Source organism: Corvus kubaryi, unplaced genomic scaffold, assembly GCF_017639235.1.
Source record: "Corvus kubaryi isolate FWS band 111438036 unplaced genomic scaffold, C.kubaryi_AGA036_p1.0 65055, whole genome shotgun sequence".
NCBI classification, from domain to species: domain Eukaryota; kingdom Metazoa; phylum Chordata; class Aves; order Passeriformes; family Corvidae; genus Corvus; species Corvus kubaryi.
In genome coordinates, this window is record NW_024581730.1 from 40,508 (window position 1) to 67,037 (window position 26,530).

At 42.0% G+C, this 26,530-nt stretch overlaps 1 protein-coding gene across 5 annotated transcripts in view; it reads right to left on the minus strand.

Annotated features, from left to right (window-relative positions):
• Window positions 1-26,530, minus strand: part of LOC121672933 (epsin-2-like) — a 54,536-nt gene that overhangs the window by 14,422 nt on the left and 13,584 nt on the right. For all 5 annotated transcript variants that reach the window (XM_042045868.1, XM_042045871.1, XM_042045867.1 and 2 more), the window contains exon 2: window positions 7,363-8,136. In XM_042045868.1, the coding sequence (XP_041901802.1) occupies window positions 7,363-7,957 (595 nt within the window). In that variant the 5' untranslated portion in view covers window positions 7,958-8,136. The remainder of the gene's footprint in view (window positions 1-7,362; window positions 8,137-26,530) is intronic.

A 26,530-nucleotide genomic window follows, 5' to 3' on the forward strand; every position in this document is an offset into this window, starting at 1 on the left:
ATTCTATTACTTTTTCAAACTTTCTCATATAAAGTAATTAAATTTAGCCTGGTTGATGAGTCCTCTCTGCTCCAACAGTCACTGCCAGGCTCTCCAATAAAGCGTATGAAAAATGTGATGATTAAAGCATGTGATAATTCCCAGCCACTCACCTAATACAGGTAATAAATTAGCACTAATTGTAATCATTCCAATCCAAAATGGATGGTTTTAAACCAGAATGGAGGTGGAAACATTTCCCTTTGGAGCTCAGAGAATGTTTTATGTTTATCCTTGCCAAAAGAAGATTGAGCAGTTTATGGTTGTTAAATACCTCAGGCTTGCAAATACAAGAGAGAAAAACTATTTCAGATAAAAGGGCAAGAATTAATGGTATAAATGGGACATAAATAGATTTGAGATACAGATAGAGAAGAGCAGTTTTCCAGCAGGGATTAGAGAAGGAAAGAGTCCTAACTGGTTTAAAAACAGAGCCTGGGACAAATGGGACACCAGCAGAGTCACCTGAGAACAGATGGCAACCTGGACTAGGAGCAGGGAGGAACCTTCTGGTCTGCTGGGCTTTTAACTGGGGGGGGAAATGGGATTTCCTGCATTTCCTGCATCCCAGCTTTTCCATCTCCGCTCACATAACTGCATCCCACAACAACTAAGAACCTGATGGCAGAATGACGTTAAAATGATGCAAAATGGGTTAAATTCCATTGCTCTTCCTCCCATTTCCACACAAAGGACTTGCTGAACACACTGCCCAGTTGCATTCCTGCCCAGAAAAGCTGGAAGAAGCAGGGACTGCACCCCACTCCGAGCCTTTCCCTGGCTCTCCACTCCCAGCTGTGCATGGGAAGGGCTGCCTTTGCTTTGGCAGGGAGCTCCATGAGCTCACAGCTCCCAGCAGATCCCAACAGCCAGCGGCTCTGGGATCCCCACACGGATAATACGGGGTCACACACATGCAGATTACTTCTTCTCACTTCTAGGCTTTCCAGCAATTCATTCTACTTGCTTTTGTTAACTCTAAAAGGTATTTCCAGCTCCTTTTTACTTTAAAAAAAAAGAGGAAAATGTCCATTTGAAGTTCTTCCTTGGGCCTCAGTGAAAAAACAAACCATAGGAATGTTGCTGTTTTCCATGTAAGCCTCTGCAGTGTTATAAAACCATCTACATTAAAGAGCTGCTAGCACTTTTTTTTTTTTTTAAAGGATTAAGGGTAATTCAAAACACTGTTCTTGGGAGTAACCTGACAAGTTTTATCTGAAATTCCCACAGTCCTATAACCACCCTTCCATACAGGCCTCATCCTGCTCTAAGGTTAGAATTCCCAGGATCCAGCAGAAAGGTTATTGCCTTAGTAACAGGATGGTGCCACACAAAGCATCCCTTATCCCCCAGCACATGACAGTTAACTCAGATGTTTATGTAAGATGGGATTCAATAGATCAATTCTGACCTGCTAAGCCCTGTTTTGTTGGGAATTTGGAGATCCCAGTCCCTCCACACTGCCCAGGAGCAAATCTGTGTGGCCATCTTCGCCGGCAGGGAGCACCGGGCCCGGCTGCTCGGCAAGGAAATCATCTCCAGCCTCAATTAATCACTAAAACAGGATTCTGCTCCACCATCTGTGCCCGGGCCAGGCCCTGACATCTCTCAGACACATCTATTGATAATTTCCTATATTTTGCCTCTATTAAAAGGCTTCTGTAGCCGGCTATAGATCTGGCTGAGTTACAGTGAAATACAGGACACAGAGAGCAGAGCCTGCATTAATAATAAAAATCAGACTCTGCATTTTCATTCTGAAGCCTGTGCTTGGGTTTTGGGGCTGGTTTTGTTATTTGTGATTTTTTTCTTTAGTGTCAGGCTTTCTAATTTGCAGGTGGAAGAACAGAACAGAATTCATTGCTCAGTCACATCTGTTCAGAAAGAAAAGCTGCCTCCTCGCTCAATCAGTGAACCTACAAAGGTGGACAAAACCAAAAGTGACTTGAAAAATTAAAATAATATCAAGGTTAAGGATTCAGAAACCAACATCAATTCCCTTTCTTCCAGTGAAAGACCACTCACATAAAGATTGGATAATTTTAAAAAGCCAATCCAGCCTCTCAAATGATGGCAAGGCAAGTGCAAACCGCTTAATCTAGAAGGAATTGTGTAATCCACCTCTCCCTTGGGAAATAAGGAATCTTTCAGGTACAAGAAGAGAATTGATAACACTGATGAACGTGACAAGGTGGAGCTGCTCAGCCTTCCTGCAGATTCTGATTGCACTGAGCAGACTGAGAACTTCTGAAATTCATTTAACACTCAACAAATCCTTCAGGTTTGTTTTGTTGGGAGCATTTTCCTCTCAGGTGATCCCTACACCCATGGGAATGGACACAGTTGGATAATTCAGTGTCACTACAGGAGTCTGGATACACCAGTGGCACCTCCCACCTTCACTCTCAGCACCAGAAAAATAAATGTACGATGAGAGGATTTAATCAAGCTGTCAAATGACATCTGACAGGAGTCTGCCACATTCCTTCAACACCTCAAACTGTGGGAATTCTCCACACTGTTCAGCCAGAGTCATTGCCAGATGATATTCCCTATATTCCCTAAGAGAGAAGATAAAGAAATCATTATTAAATAAAAACCAAACCTTCTAAAAACAGGAGCATTCTGAATGGACCAGAGTGCCCAGAGAAGCTGTGGCTGCCCCATCCCTGGAATATTTGAAGCTGGAGCAACCTGGGACAGTGGAAGGTGTGCTTGCCCATGGCAGGGGGTCAGGACAAGATGAGCTTTAAGGTCCCTTCCAACCCAAACCATTCTGGATTTTATAAATTTTCTGTTGTGCCAAACTCAAAATAGCAATTCCACTGAATTATTTTCTACTCCAAGCAAAAGGGGAGACAAAACTGAAACAGATGAGTGAACACAGACTTGCTGAGGCTTCACACAACTGGTTTTAAATAACGAGTCAATTTAACATGAATAATCACTGAAATATTAAAACTCATTAATTCAGCTACAGCAAATTGCTCCCAGAATTTTTACAGGTTCAGGTTAAAGACTTGGCATTTCCCAAGATCCATAAATGCCTTTTCCAGTGCATCTTTCTTCATCTCCTCTCCAGCAGGCTCTGAGTACAATGAACCCGAGCTGAGCCCACCTCGGGCAGTGCTGCTGAAATCAGGTCACAACGAGCTGTGCTTGTGTCACTGAAATCAGGGCATCCATCCCACCCCATCCCTGCTTCCCAAACCCTCCTGGAGCACAGGGACAAAGGGAAGAATGTGGGCACAACTCAAAATAACACTGGGATGTCCCAGCCTGGGCATAACAGGATTGGATCTCTTAAAAAGCATGGCCTCAGTCAACTTGGTTTTAAAACACGACCAGCGTTTGCCAGGCTGGAAGCAGCATCCCAGCTCAGGCTTAAGAGGTCTAAATTAGGAACATCCTACTTTTCCCCGTGCAGCCATAAATCCAGAATCCTATTTAAGTGGTCACTGGCAGCTGGAGATGAAACAAGGCCAGGAACAAGAGGCTGAAGTTTTTGAAACTGGGTGACAAATGTCAGGCAAAACCCCAATTATTTAGACCCAGAGGCAGATTAAGAGTGAGGGACTATTGCTCCAAAAGATTTTAAATATCCATCTTGTATCACTTCCTCTCCCCAGTAGGTTTATTTTCAGCACCACACAAGAACGTTTCCTTAAGGTGAAATAAAACCTGCTATCAGATTTGATGCAACTCCACAGAATTTGCACATTTTCCAAACTAAATAAAAATTATGCATTTTGTTACGGAATATTTAACAGTTCCTAATCTGAATATTAACTGTTCCTGGTTTAAAGGTGGAAGATAAAACCAATTTTTCCCAGTATGTCAGAAATTGCTGACAAGATAGAGGTTGGGAGGAGCTTTATTTTTGCTTTTTAATATCTCTCTTGGCTTCCATTTACAGGTTATGAGACTGGGTAGAAAAAAAAATACAAATACTTTTACAATTCATATGCCATAATGTGCTCCCTGGAATTACCCAAGCACAGAGATCTTCAGGGCCAACAAAGTCATTAAGGCAAAGCTTTGGGGGAAAGGATTTTATTAAAAACAATCAAGTTGCACCATTTCATTTTGCACAGTTTCTAGGATTTTTAGAGATGAAATGAAAATATTCACAAGGAAACGGGGAAATATCCTTATTTGCCAGTCCCTTGCCAGCAGCAGTGAGGCATGATTGGACATCAGTCAAGAGATCCTTTTCCACCCTGAATTCTCTCACACTACACAGGGTATCAATATTGCTTTTATTTTGTCACAAAGGATAAATGTGGAACACAAAAAACAGCAACTCTTTAAGAAAACCCCTTCTGGCTCAACATCAAGTAAAAATCCAATTGTTCCCATCCAAACCTACACAGGCTGGGAAGCTGGAGAGGAGCAGGAGTTTGAGCAGGGTTCAGTCAGTGCTGTCTGTGCAGTGCAGCTGATTCAACTCTCTCAACAAACTGACCCAAAAAGGCTTCACTGACTTAGCCCAAATTGCACTTTCAGTCCCTGAGAGGAGAGGGGAGAGATCCCTCACGCCCAATCCAGCATCCACTGGAAGTTACTGCTCCCTGGAGGAACTACCAAACTCTTTCAGCTCTCTCTTCTGCAAGAAGGCATAAAACCCGAGATTTTATAACCCAACATAAATTCTTCAAGCAAGGGGAATGAATTCCACAACCCCCACCCATCGTGTCTAGAAGGAACAGGAGTAAAACGTGCTGAGAGCAAACCACTGAGGGATGAAACATTTCCTGTAGTGGTGGATGTTGGCAAAAAGGTTCTCCCACTCTCCCCAACTTTATTTCTATTTGCCTGGTAAGAAGGCGTGCTAAACATTTAGCAAAGAGGGTGGATGGACACTTAGAAGAGGCAAATCTCATGCTGTAGATGGTAAATCTAAATGTCTCTGATCTCTTCTTCAAAGGCTCAGAGGCATGAAAGAGAATTCTGCCAGAATACACAGAGCAGCAACAGCATCTTAGGGATGTTCTAAGGGGAGGATTTCCCAGGAGTGAAGCAGAACTTCATTCCTTTTACAGATTTTTTTTTCTGAATCCGTATTTTCAGCACAAAAGAAGGGTATAATTAAAAAAAAAAAAAAAAGAACACACAATGGATACAATCTCTTTCACTTTAAATAATGAAAAGCATATTTTCCATCAAATTTAGCAGGCACAAGAATAACCCTACATTTATGTAACAGATTAAATGTCTGGATTTTAATGAAACTCCTTCCTCGTTTCCTGGATAAAGCTCTTCACAGTTTCCCAATATCAGAAGGACTTAGCACAGCTGTTTCGGAAGTTGCTGGTTTGCTGTGCTCTACTCAATTAAAACAGACAAGAAACATATTAAAACCTCAAAATATATAAACTGACAGCCACCTGGATTTTTGCTGATCCACAGTGAAAAAAGTCCAGGAGAGTTGTAACAGAGGAAGAACTGAGAGGGGGGGGGAAAAAACCCTGAGATTTCTAAAGCTTCTTACAGGGTGAGGAAAAAAAAAAGCTTAAGGAATCATTATCTCCAAAGCAATCCTGCCACAGGAGACACACAGGGAAGTGGGAGCAGCCAGTAAATCCACACTTCGGAATACTGAGAGCACAGCCAAACTTGCTGCTTCTCCCATCAAAATTCCTAAAGCGTCTGAGGAACAATTCGGGGACACGCCCTGCATTGCTCAGTCCTGCTGTGAGGAATGGTTTGGAGCCTCTGGTAGCATTTAAGATGCCAGACAATAGTTCCAGGCATTAATTAAAGCTGGGACTGGTGGAGCAATAGCCCTGTGAAACGCAAGGTGTGCTCAGCATACCTCAGTCACTTATTTCAGCCCATCAGCCCAAGTTAAAAGCAATATTTCAAGCTACCTCTAAATTAAGAAATTTTGTTGTAGTTAACAACAATCTTCAGATTTGAAAAGAAAAAATGTTGTTATTACTGAGGTAACGATATACAAGCTTTTCTTTAAAAATTCACAGTGCTCATGCATGGTTATTATAGAAAAACTATATAAATATAGAAAATACAAATAGATAGAAATATGATTATTACAGAAAAATTAAGATGTTTCTTATCCTACAGCTAATTAAAAGACAAGATCAAAAATTCTCATACCTGGAAACCTTCACTCACATTTTCTGTACTCTGTATCCTAAAAGTATTTCCTTTTGGAAATCAAGTATTTTTTTCCTGCTCCTCCATAGCTTTAAACAGAGAGAGATGTTCTCCATCCTGGTTTGATTTTCTTGCTATCTCCTCCTGCAAATGTCAGCAGGGCTGACCCCACTCATGGATTTACGATTTCAGAAGCACTTTGGGACCCAGGACATGACAAACTTCGGATTCCTAAAACTGGTGCTCAATGGTTTCTCCACCCTGGCTCAGTTACAGCCCTCCACACACTCTAAACATTCATTTAAAGAAATGATTTTCCTTCAGAATTAGACCACAACCACTGACATTCCAGCCAAAGCAGCTTTCATCCGATCATTACTTACATTAAGGAGGATTTAGTGCCAAATCAGGCCTCTTCCTAACATGACAGGGAGTCCCCCCAAGCAGTGGTGGAAAGAATTTGTTCTTCCCACATCACTGTACTAATTTTTTAAGAATGAAGTACAGTATTTAGTACAGACAATCACACACCAAATACTGAGAATATTTAAATACAGATTCAAAGCATTCCTCCTCCAAGGACTGCTGAGTAAGCAATAAAGGAAATTAAACAGCAGCATTGTTGCCAAAGTACAAGAGGAGCAGCATAAAGTAGCAAAATGATCCAGGAAATATTCTGTATTTCTTCTTTATTCTTAATTCAAGGCCAGGTTGGATGGGACTTGGAGCAACCTGGGATAGTGGAAGGTGTCCCTGCCCATGGCAGGGGGGTGGAATGAGATGAGCTTTAAATTCCCTCCCAACCTAAATCATCCTATGATTCCATACTGAACAAAAAGAACCCATTTTCAAGGACTCCTTGTAAAACCAGAAACAAACAGAAAAACCCCTTCACACCCTCCCCATCACATCAAACACTGGAACACGTTCACCAGAGCGGCCTGGCAATGCTACCTTTGGGAACTGACAGTAAACAAGGGCTTTTTAAATCGATTTCCGTCACCACACACATCCTCTCCAAAGCAAATATTTAACCAGGCATCTGAAGAGACATCAATACCATGGAGCAGATCCACAGAGATCCCAAATCCCAGCCCCTCGCAGGCAGCATTTCCACTCTCCCAAAGGCACCATTCGCTCCCACCTCCAACAGCAACTCTCGAAAGAAAAGGAATAAGCCTTTGGGATGTGTTTGCCTGTACTTACAGCCATGGTAGGATGCCGGGGATCCTCCAGACTTTCCATACTCCTGCTCCGAGTAGCTGGTGGATAGGTTGGGCTGACTGGAGCCTCGGCCAAAGGTGATCTGGTTGCTGCCCACCCCAGTGGCCACCTGAGCCATGCGTTCTTTGGTCTTCAGGGCTTGGGCCCTCTCTGTCTTGAGGCGCTCGTCATCCTTCAGAAGGGACACCAGCTGCTTGGATTTCTCCCTCACGTTGATGCCCTGGTCTTTCCCATCTCGATCAATGTACTGAAAATCTTTCAATGTCTGGATAGCAAAAATATTCTCTTTACACTGCTGGGCCACCCTCTCGGACCCAGTTTTAATCAGGTAATCTAAGAGAGTGAGGGCCTTGTACACGTGTCGCCAGTTCTTGCCATGGTCATTCAGTCGTTTCCAGATCATGCTCATAATTTCAGAAAAGGCCACAACATTGTAGGTCAGATCTGCTATTTCAGTCATTAACGAACTGGAAGGACCCCAGGGGTCATTCGAGGTCGCTTCCCGAACTTTTATTTCGGCCTCTGAGTAATTGTTCACAATGTTCTTCATCTGCCGTCTGATAGACGAAGTCGTCATTTTTATTTCCCTTTTTACCAAGACAGATTCCAGAACACAAACAACAAAGGGCTAAATTTGCTCTTCTAGGAACGTTTCTGAACTGCGAAGGCTCCGTATCAGTGGCTTATCTGTAACACGTTCCACTACAATCATTTCCTCTCCTCAAGAGGATCACACGAGAAAATGAAAATCATGACCTGAGTGAGGAAAGAAAACAAAGCAGGTTAGTTGGGTCTGATCGTTCCTGCACAGCCAGCAAGCCACACACATTTGGGAGAAATTTTCCTAGATGAATTTTTTCCTCCTTGAATTTCTTCTGATTTTGAAAACAACTTGTTCTTCTCACGAGTCGCATTAAACATTTAAGATTAAAAACCTCAAGTGCTGAGCAAAACAAAAGCAAGACGACAATCATGCCGATACAAAGGCAAAATTTTAAAAGCAAACCAGAAATGAAGTCCAATCTGGAGACCAAAGTAAAACCTATCTAGAATTTTTAATTACAGAAATTACAGAGCTCAGATGAAACCACATGAGAAATTCCATGTTCAGCAGCCACTTGCATCCCTCTAACACTAGGAATCTGCATCCAGAGAGAACAAGCAAACTTCCTAAAAACCAACCAAGCAATTTCTGAAACCCTGGGTAAGTTTAAGGCACTCTCAGTCTCAGGATCGAGATCCTGTGGCCCTACACACTCTAACTCAAGGTGACCTTTCATGATAAGCAGATTAGAAGGAATTCTTTTTTTCCCCCAAATGCATTTACTTTGTACATTTGACAACACTCATTAGATCCACAGTTTCTGCTCTGTGTGTCTTTCACACAGCACAGAAGAATTTTTAATTATATGAGAATGGAATTGTAAAGCCAAAATGATTGGCAAGAAAAGCCAAGGACAAGCTGGGGAGCTGGAAAGCTGTGTCAGTTCTTTAGTTAAGGTCACTGTTTCAAGTAAACAGAGGCCTATTAAGCTTTGGAATAAATTACTTGAGCAAACTGGCAGATTTGCCATTACATTAACACAGAACAGCCCTGAGAGTCACCAGTTGCACAAACACTGAGCAGGGACTCTGGAACTGAACTGGCCACATTCACAGGGATGCCCATTCCAGATGTCTTTTAATAATGTTCCTCCAAACACTCCCAAGAACCAACCCCATCCCTTACAGAGACACTGGAGACAAGGAAAGCACAGATTTCAAGCCTGACATTGTTATCATTCTTCAAATTACTACAGTGCCATTTGGAATGAAAGCGGAATTCAGTGCCAACACAGGTTTTTAATGACTTTTTTTAGCATAAAGACATACTCCCTTCCTTGGAAACCTTTCTGGGCAGGTTAAATTACCACAGAACACACCTAAGGAGTTGTTTTACTTTCTCTTCTTCCACTAAAGTTGATTTTTGGCAGAATAAAAACCTCTTATGACATGATGGAAGATTAACTTTGAATGCAATCATCACTAAACTTCAGGTAAACTGCATCCCCTGGTGTTCTCCCCAATATTTAGAACCAGCTGTAGGACAGTGTCCATCTGGTGGCAGATGGCTCACAGCAACAGGAATAAAAAGGGACATCTCCTGGGACATTTAAGTTCTGGGTGTTACAAACCCAGAAGTTGAAAATGTTGATCCTACATGAACATTCCATGACTGCTCCTTCCCTCTGGAAGTTTACATTGCCCAGATCTGTTGGCTCACCTGCCCCTGTGATCACTCTCTAATGCATGACTTGCAAAAGGTGAGGCAACGATAAAAATTAAATAGAAAAAGCACAATGTACGTCTTACTTAGCCTAAACCACTTCTTTTTGCCAAGAAGGGGTTAAGGCAGGTTTCCCAGCCAAGCTGAAACCAGTTATCCAGGGGATCTGGAAGTTCACATTGAACTGGGAGCAGGCTGCAGGCAGGAGCTCCTTCAGCTGGCAAAGCAGGAGGCAGCAGAGGATCCAAGTGCCAGGGGAATCATGGACACAATCCTGGTGACTATATGGATCCCAGAGCAGAAGCAGCCTATCCCCCCATAAAAACTGAGCTTTTTCAACCAGAAAAGCAGTGAATAACATGAAAAACCAAACCCAGGAGAACGACAAAACCTTCTACACCAGCTGGATAAAAAGTCCACCAAGCCTGACATCCTTAGACACAAATCCTCGTGCAAAGAGCATGAGAAAGAAACATTTATATTCCCTTGCCTTGTGTTATCAGCAAATTGGACACCTTGGAGACAGCAATGGGCACACTGGGCCTCTCCCAACCCCTCCAAAAGCCACATGAGACACCCTCAGCAGGTACAACCAGTGGCATGGTGACCACGCTGAACTAACAACTCCTTCAGTTTTCTAAGAAGGAACACATCACCTTGAGCTTGTTTACGTCCCTCATGGTTTTACAGGAATTGGCCAACTCCTTCTGAGCTGAGGTCTTCCTGAAATGCAGGCTACTTAGAAGCTTCTCTGTACCTCCATCATCCCTGTGGTCTTTCCACGCACAGATTACACTCCCATTTCTTGAGATACACACAGTTCCCAGCACTCTGCATTTCAGATTTGGCAGCAACAAAAGTTTGTATCACAACATGGTCATTCACTGCTTAGCACTCCCCATTTATCAAATACTTCCTAAAATTCCATGTGACTCTTGGGAGTTGTACTTCTACTGCACATTTCTTCTCTCTGTGCATTTCACCTGCCACTTTGTCCCTCAGCAGGTCTCAATTTTTCATCATTCCTTTCAATTCAAGATTAATTTCAAATTTGACTAATTTGCTTCAATTTGGCCTTGTTATTTAGGGACAATGTGCAAAAGGAAGTATTTGCAAGAGCACTGATCTCTGGCAGGACACTTGGCTGGGAAGAGCCCTTCCCTGTGAGAACCAACATTTACTCCTAACCCCGTTTCCTGTCTTTTAACCCACTGCAAATCTATGAAAAACATTCTTGCCTGATGAGAGTTTTCTTTCTTTCAAGGCCAGGGATGAGAGGCCTTCCCAAAATATTTCTACATGTACACTACAGGAGCAAGTGCCTTCACCTGTGTTTATCTCTCCAATCAAAGACAAGTTTTATTACTTACAACTTCACAAACTTTTGAAAAAATTGGTTTAATACCTCACGTGTAAATCCCTGAAGAATTAACCACCCTCACGACACGAGACTGCTTCCCTTTACTCTCTCTTGCACTAAATCCAGCCAGTTTTACACAACAGCACAGGAAAAATACTCAACTTTTAAGTCTCCTAAGCTTTGCTGCACAGCAGATTGCAAGACAAGTAAGAACAACTCAACCCTGGCTCACTTTTGGAGCTGATTAAATGCAACACAAAGCTGTCAAGGTCCAAAAAACCTGATAGCAAAGAGCCTTCATTCCCTCCCAATTACATCCACTAGGAGAGCAGGCACCTGCGTTTGAAGAAAACAAAGGAAGAACTCCAAACTGGACCCTTTTCTAAGTCTGGAGTAGAGCTTCAGAAAAACAACCACAGAGCAAACACAGGAGAGAACACACTGGATTAAGAGAAACCAGCAATTTACACTCCTTCAGGAAATTAAATATTTCACTTGTTGCTCTGTAATAGACTCAAAACCCATCAATCCATCATCGCTGAGTGATTCTTCACTTTCATATCTTCAAGTCCTGAAAACCAAGGCCTTTAATGAGAGAAACATTAATGTCTGTTTTTTCCTTTTCTTGATGGATATGTTTTCATCTTTACTCAAAACTCATTACAGACAACTTACTCTAAACTTCATTTTACTCTATTAAAAGCACTAAGGATGACAGGAGAGCAAAGCTGTTGGAGCTGTTGCTCCCCTCAGCAACACAGCTGTACCAATATTCAAGGTCCTGCCTTGGCACTGGGACTGGCCCTCACCAAGAGCCCTGCAAGCCTTTGGTACCTGCTTTACACATTCTGCTCCCTCACCACACAATGGAAGCCTTTTCCTGGATTGCTCCAAGTCTTGAAGCACCACAACAACCTCTTTTACCATTATAGAGATCAAAAAGCCAAATACCCCGACTGCATAAAAGTAAGGAACCGTTTCTAACACATGATTAAATTCTTACACAGAAAGTTTAGGTATTTTTTTTCCAGAGACCTCAGTGAATTAACTTCTCACAACAAGCCACAAGGAAGCACAATGCACTTGCAACTTCAGCAAAAATGTGAGTTTGCATTTTTAACAGCAGAGTTGCAAAGAAAGCAGAAAGTGAGACCAGTTGATTAAAGCTGCTGTTTCTGGTTAGCAGGAAAAAGGCTTGAGCAGATTTCTGTGAAGTTAAACAGTTTAGTCTTGGGGAGTCTTCCTCATTTTCTTTCTTGGTCCCTACGAGGCATTTTCTCTGATTTTTAAGTATCTTGACATCTTCAAATAGAAAAGCAAACAGATCTGCAGACAAGGAGGTGAAGCGTACCTGTGTTACCAGGGGTAACCTGGAAGGAAACACCCCATCCCCTTTTCCTTATTCCAACAGTTTCATTACACAAATAACGAATTCTCATGGTGCTTTTTTACACACAACATGCAGACAGAAGGAATTCTTGACTGAACTTCTCATCTCTCTCACAAGAGATTAAGCTCAGTGAATGAAATCTGCATGAGGAAACATCTTTAACTTGCTGAGACTAACACAGAACCAAGGCCAAGCCACAAAATCCTTCATAAACTCAGTTCACAGCAAACAGCCACAAAAATCCACCTATAGACAGACTTTCAGCAGAATCCATTCACACCTCTGGAATGTAAAACTCCAACCAGGATTTGTCTGCGCTGATAAAATGCCCTTCATATCAGCCTGAAGGTAAAGATCTACATAGCCCAGCTAAGCATGCACCGGAAATATACAAAAAGCCTTTAACAGCAAGTGTGAAAATTAACATTAAACATGAGTTCACCAGACATTTGCATAAAATTTTAATTAACAGTATTACAGACAACATATATCCTTAGAATAGACATTTACTGTAAGTCACATGCATGAAAAGTGAGGTTTGGAAAATAATTATTAATTCAGTCATCTGTGATCTGAATCTACAGACACCAATCTATATAAAAATATCCCTGCCTTACTGCCTCACCTCCCAGGTGGGAGTACACACACCCCCCCAGAGATCTGCTCTCCTTGCTATTGGGCTGCAATGACAGAGGCAGGTGATCCTCAGGGACCTGTATTCCAGGATAAATCAGGGAATTCTTGCCAATCTGCAAAGGATCAGGCTCAGAGAAGGTGCTGCCAGGTGCTGACTGAGGAAGAAGTCCCCCAGACAGACAGACACCAACACCACACTTGCAGACACAATGCCAATCCCAGCAAGCAGTCAGCTCCGATTTATGGCAAAAAGGATTCCCATTACCTGACACTACATTCCCATCCTGGTTTTCTTGGGAGAGCTCATTACGTGTATAAATCCAAGCCCCCTGTATTTTAGAAAGTCTCATTTTCCACAAACGGCTCAAAAAAAAAAAAAAAAAAAAAAAAAAAAAACCTGTGCACAAACCTTTATATAAAAACCAGGAATATAATGCAGGAAAAAAAAAGCATTTTTCTTACACTAAATCCACACTGCTAGGCAGATTTTCAAACGTAACCAATTCTCTTTCTGATTTTTCTTCTCTTTTCATAAATTAGTCTCAGGGAACAACTAGCTGACCAGAGGGTATCATTACCCTGCCTAAGATACAATATTCGTCTGCAATCCAAACGCTGTTCCCAAAACCAAACAGGAAAAGGGGCAACTGTGCATCGTGGCCACTTGGAGGAGAGGACTAAGAGAAGAGAAGACACTTAGCACTACACTTAAAAGCCAACAAGCAGAACACTTATTAGCTCTCTTTCGTTATTGTACAGCAGAGAAAACAGCAATTCATGGGAATAAAACAGCAAAATGAAGAGCTTGAAATTCCCATCAATGCCCTTCCTCAACCTTCAAAATTATTTAGGAAACGAGTTACAAATACAGATTGGCAAAGGGTTTGGAGAACAGGGTTAACTCCAGAGGAAAGGTTTCATTTCCATTTTTCACAGCTTAAATGCTTGTCTTCTTCAATGTAATTTCTGAGGAGAGGAAATGGTTCAAAATCCAAAGTTTTGGAAGCTTTCCACTCCCTTTTACAAATGAGAGAACAAGGTCAGCTTTCACAGACAGCAGGTGGCCAAATTATTTCTTTATTTAAAGAGTTAATGCTGGAAGATAATTCTCCTTCAAATTTATGCATATTCAAGCCTGCCAAGGTTCAATTCTGCACTGGTTTTACAGTCCTGTCTCAGCCTCACTGAGGGAAAGTAACTCCAGCTTGGGCGGACTTCTAGCAATAAAAGAGATTTCTGGACACAAATCTGGTTCAGTTTTCTCCATACCACCTTTTCTTACTCCTTGTCTCCTTAAATTGACAGGATTTGAGCTCCATGGGGAACTCATTTCTCAGAGTGCACAGGAAGGGGGGTGAGGAGCAGATCTCTAACCTGCCTCACACGGCAGCACCACCTGGCCATGTTCTTTTGAGACCTGCCAAACCACCAGTGCTGGGGCTTTGTCACCCCCAGCTCCATTTGCAGCTGGAATTATTGACAGAATGGCTGCAAATGTGCTCTGAAGGGCTGGGAGAGGGGACAGCTCTGCCAGACCTGCAGATCACTGCTAACAATCCAAATCTGACCTGCATCGGGATCTAATTTTAGGATTACGAGCTTTGACAACAGCTCTTTAAAAATAACACATTCCTCCTTCTACGGCCAGGTCAAGTGTCACCCACAGTGCACTCAGCTGATTCTTCATACAGCAAGTACCAGGTGTGCAGTGAATATCAGAATATTGCAGAATTACAGACCAGTGTGAGGTCAGGCCATTACTCACTGAACCAGAAATTCCAAATGCAAATTAATCCACCAGGGCAATGAAAATACCTCCCCAAACTCCCCAAAGGAATTTGTTCTCTGGGGATTACCTGCTTCAACGAAAGCATTTCGTCTGTTTTCTCACAAATTGAGTAGGAAAAATAATCACCCAATGTGTGCTTTGACTCAAAGGTAACAATCTGAAATAAATTCGGCTTACCAGGTATACTCAAACAGTGTTTTCAACTGAAGTAAGGAAAGTAGGAGACACTTCTTTCATATTTTCCTTCTGGAAGGGAAGAGGATATCCAATATGCTTGCCAGATAATGGGTCCTAGAATTTATTACTAATTAGATAAGTCCAGCCTTGTCACTTAGGCTGTTATGGGGTGACGGGCACCTGCTCAGGCCCTCACAGATCAACCTGAACACAGGAAGAACTGCAAAAAATACAAGACTACAAAATGTCAACTCCCTTCTTTAAGCCCCAGTGTTTACCTGAAGAACTGCAATTTTTAAAATTCATATTCATCTAGATGTGTGCTCACATATCAGACTCCATATTTTGGGAATGTGTTTTGGGAAGATACCTGCTTATAGTTAAAATTACCCGATGATTTCATTAACTAAATTCATTTTGCACTTTTATTAATATGAAGCAGATGTCACCAAGTGCAGTTTCTCCCATCCTCCTACACACCACAGACATGAAACCACATTAATACACTCAGTAGGCCAGAGGCTAATGCTCACCATGACAAAGATTAGGGGGGAAAAACAGTTTAACTCTCCATGTTTCTACTGGCAGAAGCTAAAGGATTACTACTGTTATTTTATTACATGCATTTCTAAGGAAAAGTACAGGATGCCAAGAAATACCTGCCCATACATCCAAACACTATTTTTTCTAAAAAACAAATTACAAGCCTGCAGAGAAAACAGAGATTGATTTAATATCCTGCTTACATTCATCGATGTCCATTCACGGCATAACATTTCAAGGGCCTTCCCTCACAGCCACCAGATTTGCACAATCATCTTGCAACGTCAACACAATGTCTTAATTCAACTATCAGAGCTGGTAGCAACATCAGATTGCTTTAACCAACCCTCAGAAATTCAGGTACGTGAGCTGTGTGCTCATGAGACTGGGCTTTAGGAGAAAATCCTTCCCTGTCAGGCCCTGGCACAGGTTGCCTGGAAAAGCTGTGGCTGCCCCATCCCTGGAAGTGTCCAAGGCCAAGCTGGATGGGTCTTGGAGCTACCTGGGATAGTGGAAGGTGTCCCTGCCCATGGCAGCAGGTGGAATAGGATGAGCTGTAGGGTCCCTTCCAACCCAACCCATTCTGGGATTCTGTGACTAAGTTGCTTTAAGATTGCAAAGCAGGAAACACATCCCAAAAACCTCCCTGCCCCTCGCCGGAGGAATGTTCTGGCCAAAGCCCAGGGTTCCACAGCAGGATTTGCTGCCCAGCAGTCGGGCTCAGAGAAGAACTGATGATGGGATTCTCAGAAGGCAGAGCCCAGCTCCTGCCTGCTCCACTCTGCCTCACACCAGATCTCCAGGTGGAACGGCTCCTGTGACCTGATCCAACACATCGGGGCAGGCCAGCGGGACAGGCAGAGCTGGGGCTGCTCACCAATCACGTCACCCAACCAATTAATCCCAAGGTCACTCTAATTACTTGAAAGAACACCCCAAATAAGGGGAGCACCAGTCATTTCAACAGCAGTCTCCAGTTACAGCTCACCAGGCAAAGCTGCACCTGGGAAGCTCAAACTGGTGGTGAAGTTGATGATGGTGGTTTAGATTTGGGACTTGCTTCAGCAGGTGACTGTGTAAGGACTGCAAACAGGGGTTCTGGGAAATCTCCTTTTCCTGCCTAGTAACAGCAATTCCATGTTGAAGACAGCCACAGAAAAGGAGGAAATTTGGTCCTTCACTCTCAAAATTACCAAACTTCATAAAATCTTAGCCCTGCCCTTTTCCCACACCGATTTTAGCTCTGTCCTGCAACACCAAATGTGCAGCTGTCCCTCTGACTCCTCCATATCTCCTATCTTTTCATACTGTACACACCACAGTTTCCAAGATCTTTCCCAAACCAACCCACCTCTTCTCCCTCTTCCTATCAGACCTGTCTAACATGTCCAGCACCACCACCCTGACAGGAGCAATTCCAGAGGAGAGGTCCCAGCTGTGCCACCAGCAGCCTGGATTTACACTGGATTCTGGTTACCAGGAAATAGAACTCAGGAATATTGAATAATATAAAAATAAGTCACTTTGGTCAACTTCTGTGCTGCCCCAGTTCCTGATTCTGAGCTATATTTTTAAGTTCAGCTTTGATGGAAGTGAATCACTAAAATATTTTTTTAAAAAATCAGCACATTTGACATAAGGATTTTGCCTCATTTTGCTGCTTGTAACTTTCCAATTCCTTCAGGCACAAAGAAGAGTCATCCTTGTTCACCAATGCTTAGGTTTGTTATTATTTTATTATTATTTTGTTGATTTTTGTGGAATTAGGGGGAAAAAAAAATCTGGTTTGAAGACGCCAGTGAATCCCACATTCTCCTATGCAGATATACAGAAATTTTCAGCTGTCAGCAGAACAATTCCTCAAGTTTTCTGAATCCATCCTCCAGCAGTAAAATTCTACCTACTCTTTTATCTATTCTGGATACTTAGACGGAAAATTATTTGAGTGGGAGGCAGCTTGTTCGTTTCAAAGAGGATGACAAAGACTTGTTACTCAAAAGCATCTGTGCCTGTTTCATCATTAAAAGGTCATTTTCTTCCACTCAGCTCTTGCAGAGAACATGTTCTACCCCCTTAGCTTTGATACCCTGCAAGCAGCAACTCTGCTCCTGTCCTTGGGACTCCAGATATCTCCTAAGGAATCCACATGGAGAAGGCAATACCTACCTCTGTTTTCAAAGCAGCTGATTATGGCTTGGGATATATTAAACAAAAAGCAATAAATCCCTTGTGTAGCACTGCTCCTCCCTGTCCCTCCCAGAGCTGCCTGCTGTCTCTGCCTGGTGATTATTGTTTTGACTAGTGGTTTCATGCAAGTCATTAAAAACATTCTCTCGTCAGATTTAGAAGCAGAACACAAAAGTGGCTTAAAAACTCACCCACTCCATTTTCTCATTTTTTCAAGAGCTTTCCACCTAGTCCAAATGCACAGAAGAAATTCTAGCCCATTAACATCCATCAGAGAGCAGTAATGAATTCATCAATATTGCTCCAATCCGTGGGCACAGCATCGTGCTGAATCATTTAGTAACTACATCTGCAGCAGGAAGGGCTCACACAACCCTCCTCACACTGCCAGCAACCACCTCCCTGAAGAAGGAAAAATGAATGTATTGAGATCCCCCCCAGCTCTGTTATCCCTCTTGATGGGGTTGGCCGTGCCTCTCCACACCAGTATTCCCACAGCCATCAAATCCTGCCTGGAGTTGCTCCTCCTGGACATCTCCCTCCTTTGCCAAGCCACCTGCAGGCTTGCAAGGAGCTTTCAGTGCTCTTTCTTTCTACAAATGACACAAGGATTTGGGTTTTCCCTGCTTTTTAATCTATGTGGCAAATACTTTAAGCCTTAAATTGAGTTTTTAATTTGCAAAGAAAAAAAATAACAAAAACCCCTCAACACCAGGTTACTGCGATCGTTATTGCCACACACTGGACTGTGATTTTATTTTGGTGTCTATTTACAGAGCTATGGAGGGACAAACTTCTTCCTCCAGCAAGTTTTCCTAACAGTGAAAGTTCTATACATAAGAAAAGCTAAAAGCTACCAAAATCAGCCAGTCTTAAAAGAATAATTATCAAGTAACATGGAAGTTTAGCTAAAAAAAAAAAAAAAAAAAAAGACTTTACCTGTGGCTGGAGTACAACAGTATTAAATTACTATTCTCATAAAAAAGGAAAAGGAATTTATTCTTGAAAAAAAAAAAAATAGGCCTTAATGATATAAACAAAATTATCCTTAAATGTAGATTGGAAACTACTTTGCCAGCTTTGCCCAGGGATGTCAAGGCTGGTGGGCTCTGCAGTTTTCCATCTCTCTAAGTCCCTTCCTTGTGTTTACACTCTCAGTTGTAATGGTATCTCTAATTAACCCCAAGAATAAAGAGGGTTTTGTTAAGGTAGCCCTTCTAAAGCAACCAAAGTTACTTCAACTCTCAGTACGCTTGCTGCCTTAACACAGATGATGTCTCAGAGCACATACACTCACACATGTGTCTACATATCCTCAACTCCCACGGCTTAATTCAATTAATACTATTAAATCTTTAATGCTTGGCTTCAAAGGCTTTTTTTAAATTTTTAATAGCTCTCATAGGTTAGCACGAATGTTCTAAGTCTTTCTGCTATATTTTAAATAAACTCCTCTTTTCTTGCCACTTTGATGTTTGCCTTTCTGACAAACCTCTGCTCTGTGAAGCTGCTGCGACTTTGTTTTGTGTGCAACGATGACATTACAAGCTCCAAAAGATATGTTAATCACCGAGCTGGAATCTGGGATTTTTTTAATTCCTCTCACCTGCCCTCTGGGCTGGGAGTTGGCGCCAGAACAGCTTTCATCAAAACAATGAAACCCATAAGGAGAGAAGATGCAACTGGCGAGAGGGGGCTCTGATTTGCATCTGTTTAGCATGGAAGCGGCAGGCGGGGCTTAATTCTCTTTTACTCTGCTTTCCCATGAAGGAGAAAATGCCAAATTCACCATATTTTATTTAAATTGTTAAACCAGGAGTTTTGACAAAAGACTAGTCAAGCTGGATGGAAGAATGAGCCTTGTGGCATCTAAAGGCACATCCATTTCATACGTTTGATGGGCACTCAGTGTGTTTTTCATTCTCCCCTTCTCTCACTCCTTGTGAGACCCCTCCCCACCTTGCCCTGCCCCATTTCTAAATTTTGAATTTGTGAGACAAGAGACAAAGCTTTGACAGCAAATTTCAGGCCTTTCTATAAACTACAACAAGAAACAAAAAAGAAAAAAAAATACAGCACAGACTTTCCTCCTCCTTTAAACTTTATTTTTCTTCTGAGTAAGAAAAAGAAAACCCTTCTTAAAATAAAACTAAAAATCAGCATTTCCAGGGACAGGAAAAGGCACTATAGTATTATATACACTATCCAAGCTGACACAAAAAAGAAGAGATTAAAACCCTGGCTGTAAGCCAAGGCATCCAGACACAATTTTGCACAGAGCATACATAACAAAAGTGTTCCTGCATTCAGGATGTTGGAGCGTGTTTCCTGCACTCACACCTGGAAAGCCAACAGCACTAAAAACCACGGATCCCAGTCAGCCCCAGATCAACAGGTCCCTCACACCTCCAGAGGGAAGGATGTGCTCACACTTTGTTTGATCCAGACCATCTCCCACAGAACAGAACCCCCCTCATAAAGCAAATGAAAAACAGAATAATGAAGACAACCTACAAAACTCTCCTGCTGTTCTCCACTCCTCAGCATTTCAGCAGAGCTCCCACCACGCAGAGCACTCCCCAAAATTCCAAATCTCCAGCCATACTTTTATCCTGACTTTTAAAGCCGATGTAAATACTCTTGGAGGCATCCTATGGTCGTATTATTATGAAATTAAATATACACAGACACTATTGGTTGGCAGACAGACAACAAAATGGCAATTGCAGCACTCAGTGTGTTTAAAGCAGCAGGCCAGGCAAAAAGAGATTATTCACTAGGTAGTCAAACGTAAAAAAGAGCCAGACATGTCAGTCTGTCTCAGTGTCTCACAAAGGGGTCAGCGATTTGTAAATTTTAAACACAACACTTAAGCAGTTTTGCAGACTAAAAATCCTTTGATGATTTACCTCAGTGCTCCTCCGCAATAAACCAGTTTAAAAGTGATTTTGCTGGACTCAAGCTTTTATACCTCAGCTTCTCTACAAGAATTCTGAAAGCCAAGTCAAACCAATTATAAACATTCCTGTATTTTAACTTCCTTATTAAAGCTTCCCAAGAGAACCAGTAAACATATAAACATAAATATCTTTCAGAGGAGTCACCCATGTACCAATAAAATCTCCAGAAAGCAGCAGCTGCTTTGGTGAAAAAGTATGAAAAAACATGGGCTGCACAATCATAATCCAGTGCAAGGACAGTCATGCTGTTCTTCTGAGCAGCAGGTAGAAATTTCTGCCTTAAAAATATACATAAATGGTAGATTCTCAAAAAATTACAGTATTAAACATTGATTTCCGATCTGCATTTGCATACTCCTAAGGGAAGAAGCCGGTGTCACCTATGCTGTTTATCTAAAAACATTCCAACAGAGGCATTATCTTGACTTTCTGAGAAACTCTTCTAAATTGGTAGACAAAGTTTAACTTCATGAACTCTGCTCAACAACAGCAGCAAAATATAGTAACACTTCTCATAGGTAATAAGCATTCCATCCTTAAAAAAAAAAATCACTGCAAGCAGCAGAACACTGCAAGAAGCAATCAAACCCCTGCAATAAGGCAGGATGGGCTCAGAAGGCAAATATTTCATTAGATAACACAACAGAGGCGAGTTTATGCTTTCAAATGGTCATTAGAGAAAGAGGTTTTTATCAAATAATTAAATACATGGGCAGGGGCATTTTAAAGATGCACCAAACCTTCCCTGGATCTGAATATTGAGGGTAATGCTTAATCAGGAATCTCTAAGCAGACATTACCAGTCACATTCCAGCCATGTCACAAAATGGGAGGGTATTTCCCTGATTAATTAGTTAAGTGAATAATTAAAAGTATTCAAGTTCTGTTTTCAAGTAACAACTGAAGTGCTTTCCTTTACATACACCATGCGGCAGAGCACACTGTGCTTGACCATCCACCAGAGAACAGGCATGTTAAAACAGCTCTAAACAGAACTGCAGGATAAGGATTAATTAATTATCTTCAATTCTGGCTGATTTCATAGGTTAGAGCAAACATCTCTGCCTTACTGCTGTTGTCACAAGCCTCATCCCTGTTCAAACAGAGCTGAAAGTCAGTAGAAAAGCAGCTTCAGCAGCAATTGGGTCAACAGATTTGGCTGAAGAAATCCTCATCACTAAAAAGAAATAAATAAATAAAAATCAGAATGACAAAACTAAGGTGATGTTTGGGGTCTGTTCACCCAGTCAGCAACACACGAGGAACCTCCTGGGAATGGAATTCCTACCTACAGGAAAAGATGTCTGCAGGATTCTTTTGTGCTGCCATCTCAGGGGAGGACGTTACCTTTAAAAATACTTTGCTTTGTCTATCCCTGAGGAATATCAGAACTGTCTGTATCAGTTGTTTTAGTGGGGTTTGTCCCACAAAGGTTTTACTTGTGAACCGCACAACCCTCCCACCAGTGAGCAATTTACTCATGCGATTACTCCCAGTGGACTCAGAAGAACTGTGTGAGAAAGAAGGAACTTTGCCAACCCAAGGGTTGCACAATCGGGGGGGGGGGGGAAAGTAAAACCAAATCAGGGAGGGGATAAATTGCAACTGACAAAAACTACAATCAAGAAATAGCTGGTGACAGATTGTTATTTAAGTACAAGGAAGTGATTTAAACAGGAGCAGTTGTAATAAGATTAAACGATTCTCTATTAAGATTCTTAAAATGTCTTTGTTCTAGCAAAGCTCTGAAAAGACCATTGCCCTTGCAACGGTTCAGAAACTACTAAATTGATGTTAAGTCTAGAGATTAATATGATTTGGGAGAATAAAGAAAAAAATGTAAAAGAACATCCCAGACATCATTAGTACCCTGTCACCCGTGCTGGTATTTTTCCCTAGCCGGGCTACGATGTGTGTTGTAGCATTTATTGGTGGCAAAACTCAAACCCAACAAACAGAAGTAGAGAGCTTGCTCTGCCTGGGTTTCTGCTTTTAAATAATGAAAACTCCCAGGTTGATTTTAGAAGCCATCACATTATGTAAGTGCCATCTCCAGAAGAGCAGGGAAGTCTCTATGAGGTTATACTGGAGAGAGATTAAATCAGTGTCTGGCTGCAGAATTTCAGCCATGACCCCCAGACTCCACCATGTATTTTAAGAAGGCAGTTCTAAAAATTCAGCCCCCAAAATTGGCCGTAACTCCTGCAACACTGAAAAGCAAACAAGGGAGTCTTCAGATTTCTGCCTTGTAGGGTGGACATAAAACATCTCTAGCTAAAGTGTCTGGCACGGTTTGAAACTAACAAGCAGCTTTAAACTTTCAAAATAAAAATTATTCCTTAATTTATTCAAGTATTGTTCACTGAGTGCTGCATTCTGAGAAACAGATAAGCCTGAAAGAGCCCGGGTCTGCCCCAAGCCTGCAGAAGCAGCACAGAGGCCTCCTCCAGCCTGGGTCACCCTCCAAACTCTCCTGGACCTCATGACCATTTAGTATTTACTATATGGTGACACAACAAGGCTCAGGCACTGCAGACAACATGGCTAAAACAGCTCTGGGAGGAAAGGCAGGAACAGTGTGGAAGGAAACAGGAGCAGGAACACTGTGGAAGGAAACTGCAGAGGTCTCATGCACACATTTCAGCTCATTACTTGAGACAGCTCAGGGAGCTCCACTCCTGATGGCAGAAGGAAAACTATTCCTTGAAAACAATTTGTATGGATCAGGACAACAAAACAGAGTGTGACAGATTCCTTAAAACTTCCCCCAGCCACCTCCACCATAAAACACAGATAAGGGGAGCCTCCAAGGTAGAACTGCACCCAGGCCTGGGCTGGGACTGGTTTTACCCAGCCCCAGAGCAGAGCCAGCTGCACTCCCGCTGCCAGTGGGGACCTGTCTGTGCCTGAGTTCCTGTTTCCCCACCCGCACAGAGCTGGATTCTGCAAGCCAAGGCACAGGAGGCGTGAACAGCCCAGGCCTGACCTTGAACACAAGCTCGAGGCACCAGTTAGAGGCATTTATGTTAACAGCCCTGGGTGACAGGAAACGGATAGACACACTATTAACAATTAATGCAACACAGGGAATTGGCTCTGAGATCAATTTAAGTTCAATTTTTGCACCAATACCAGAAAAATGAGCTGAAAATTATCTATACAGAAGAAAAGCATCTCGTTAGCATAGTAACTTAAAGTTATATTTCCATATAAAAAGGCATAATAGTGAATTACAAACTGAATTCTGCAAATATCTCCAGTGTCAGTGCAACCAACAAATACAAAGTATTTGTATATACTGATTTTCTAATTACTATCATCATTTATACAAACTCCACTATTAGATATTTACATAGAACTCAACCTTGGTAACTTAAGCTACTCTCCTTAAACTCTGCTTACAACCAGTGGTTACCTACAGAAACCACCAAAGAACTTTCTGACCCATATCAATGGTTTGGAGCAGCATCATAAAATCAAGCAAATCCCAAATTTGGAAACCAGAGACAAAACTGTTATTTGTAAAACTATAAATAAAGAATACCAGTTTTCCTGTAGCTTTCTACCTGCTGCACCACTCACAGAGCAGCTCAACCCAACAGCCACTGAGTTCTAGATCCATCCTGAAGCCCACAGTCTCTGAATTCACTCTCACATTCATCCATTCTGAATTCTTTTTCCATCCAGAACAGGAAAGCAGTCCTGTAACAACCACCTAAACTGATTAACTCAGACTTTTTAGGGTCTGTTATTCAGCACAGCCCAGTCTGTACCAAACCTGGAGCACACCAAAGCTAATAGACCTACAATCAGCTGCGGCAGGTTTTATTCCAGAGGATGGCAATCCACGTTGTTCTCCTCCATGGAGTCTCCTGCCTTCTTAATGAGCAGACAGGCTACTGAAACACACAAAAACCTGCTGTTCTTTGAAGCACTTAAGCCAGCAGGATACTGGTACGTTTCAATATTTTCCCCGCACAGATCAGAGCGAGGCAAAGTGGGAAAAGAACATTACAGGCATTCCTACAAACCAGGCACATTTCATTTTCTATTAGCAAGATCCCAAGGGACACTTTAGCGCTCTGCAAATATGGCCCTGGAAGACTGGGAAGTTGCTTCCTGAGTACCAGTCATTAAAGAAAGATACTAGAGTAACTTACATTCTTCTACACCAAGCAAAAGCCAGAGTCATTTCCCCATCCTACGTACAAGACCTAAGAAAAGCAAGATCAGGAACATCATAACTACTCTTTAATGTATTTCCCCTAAACTGATTATCATTTAATGATTTCTCTCTCCCTCTAAAGGAAAAAAAAACCAGCCAAAGAAACAAAACACCGATATCTGTATCAAGAGAGACTATCAGCATTTTTATGAAGTAACAAATTAGGCCTTTGGCATTTCCCAGCAGTGATCCAAGATTTGAGGCTTCTTAAAAGCTCCAAGTTTTAAAGTAATCAAATGGCTGACAGCTGGAACAAAATTAGCATGATTAACCAGTTATATAAATAATGATGTGGTCAGTCCAAGCCAAATTCATTTCTGCTACCTGCATTATACTGGACATCAGATGTTTGTGAACTCTTCATTAAATGTGACTGCAGGAATAATGGAAGTGAAAACCAACATGACCATCACCAGCCAGGCTTCCTGACAGTCAGGGATGTCTCCTCTGCTCCTTCCACAACCATCAGGTAACTCACAGACAGGACTTTTTCCGCCCAAGTATTACTCACCACTGCTTAGCTTCTACCTAGGGAACAGGTCAACTACTTTTTCTCATGAGAAAAATCCATGGAGAGATGAAGAAAGACGGAGAGAGGCTATTTACAAGAGCTTGGAGGGACAGGACAAGGGGGAATGGCTTCCCACTGCAAGAGAGCAGCATTGGATGTTGGTATCGGGAAGGAATTCCTCCCTGTGAGAGTAGGGAGGCCCTGGCACAGGGTGCCCAGAGAAGCTGTGGCTGCCCCTGGATCCCTGGGAGTGTCCAAGGCCAGGTTGGACGGGGCTTCGAGCAAGCTGGAACAGTGGGAGGTGTCCATGCCCATGGCATGGGTGGGACTGGACAAGCTCCGAGGTCCCTTCCAACCCAACCCATTCTGGGATTCTAAGATCCTATGAGTGCTACATTTCATTTCTTAAAAGGTTGATAATAATTTTCATTCCTCAGCAGATGCAAAAGTCAAGCTGCTGTGTCAGAGAACTGTTGTAACACAAGAGTAATGTTGCAGAGTTACTTCTTGGAATCAAGGAAGTTACAATCAGCACCCCCAAGTCAAACTTCCTCAAATGTAACCCACAGTCAATTTGGCCTTATCAGACTTCGCCTTCAGGAATGCACACTCATGGGTCATTCGTGCTTGATAATTTTTGATAACATAGTTAAATATTTAATATGGGCAAGATTATCTCTGAAATTCTGTCGAGCTAGTTTACCATTACTTTGCGCTTATAAAGGAAAATTTATCAAAAGTTTTGATTCTTCCCAATAAACCTCTATATTTGAGTTGGTTCAAAAATAACACATCTGAAAATCAGCCAAGACAAACATACTGAGAAGTAATTCCTAAACAGGCTGCATTTTACTAAAGATACCATTACAATATATTTTTATTTCTAATTTTAAAAAAATCATTCATCCCACATTTCACATCCCAACAATACAATTTCCTATGACCTTGTGTCTCACAAAACATAGCAACACACTGGAATTATGCAAGAGTTCTGTATTACCATAAAACATGTATTTCAGTGGAGAGAATAATAAAACTTAATCTCGTGGCCTGATTTGAATTTTGAACTCCTGAAGTCAGACTCCACAGCCCATAACATCTGCAAC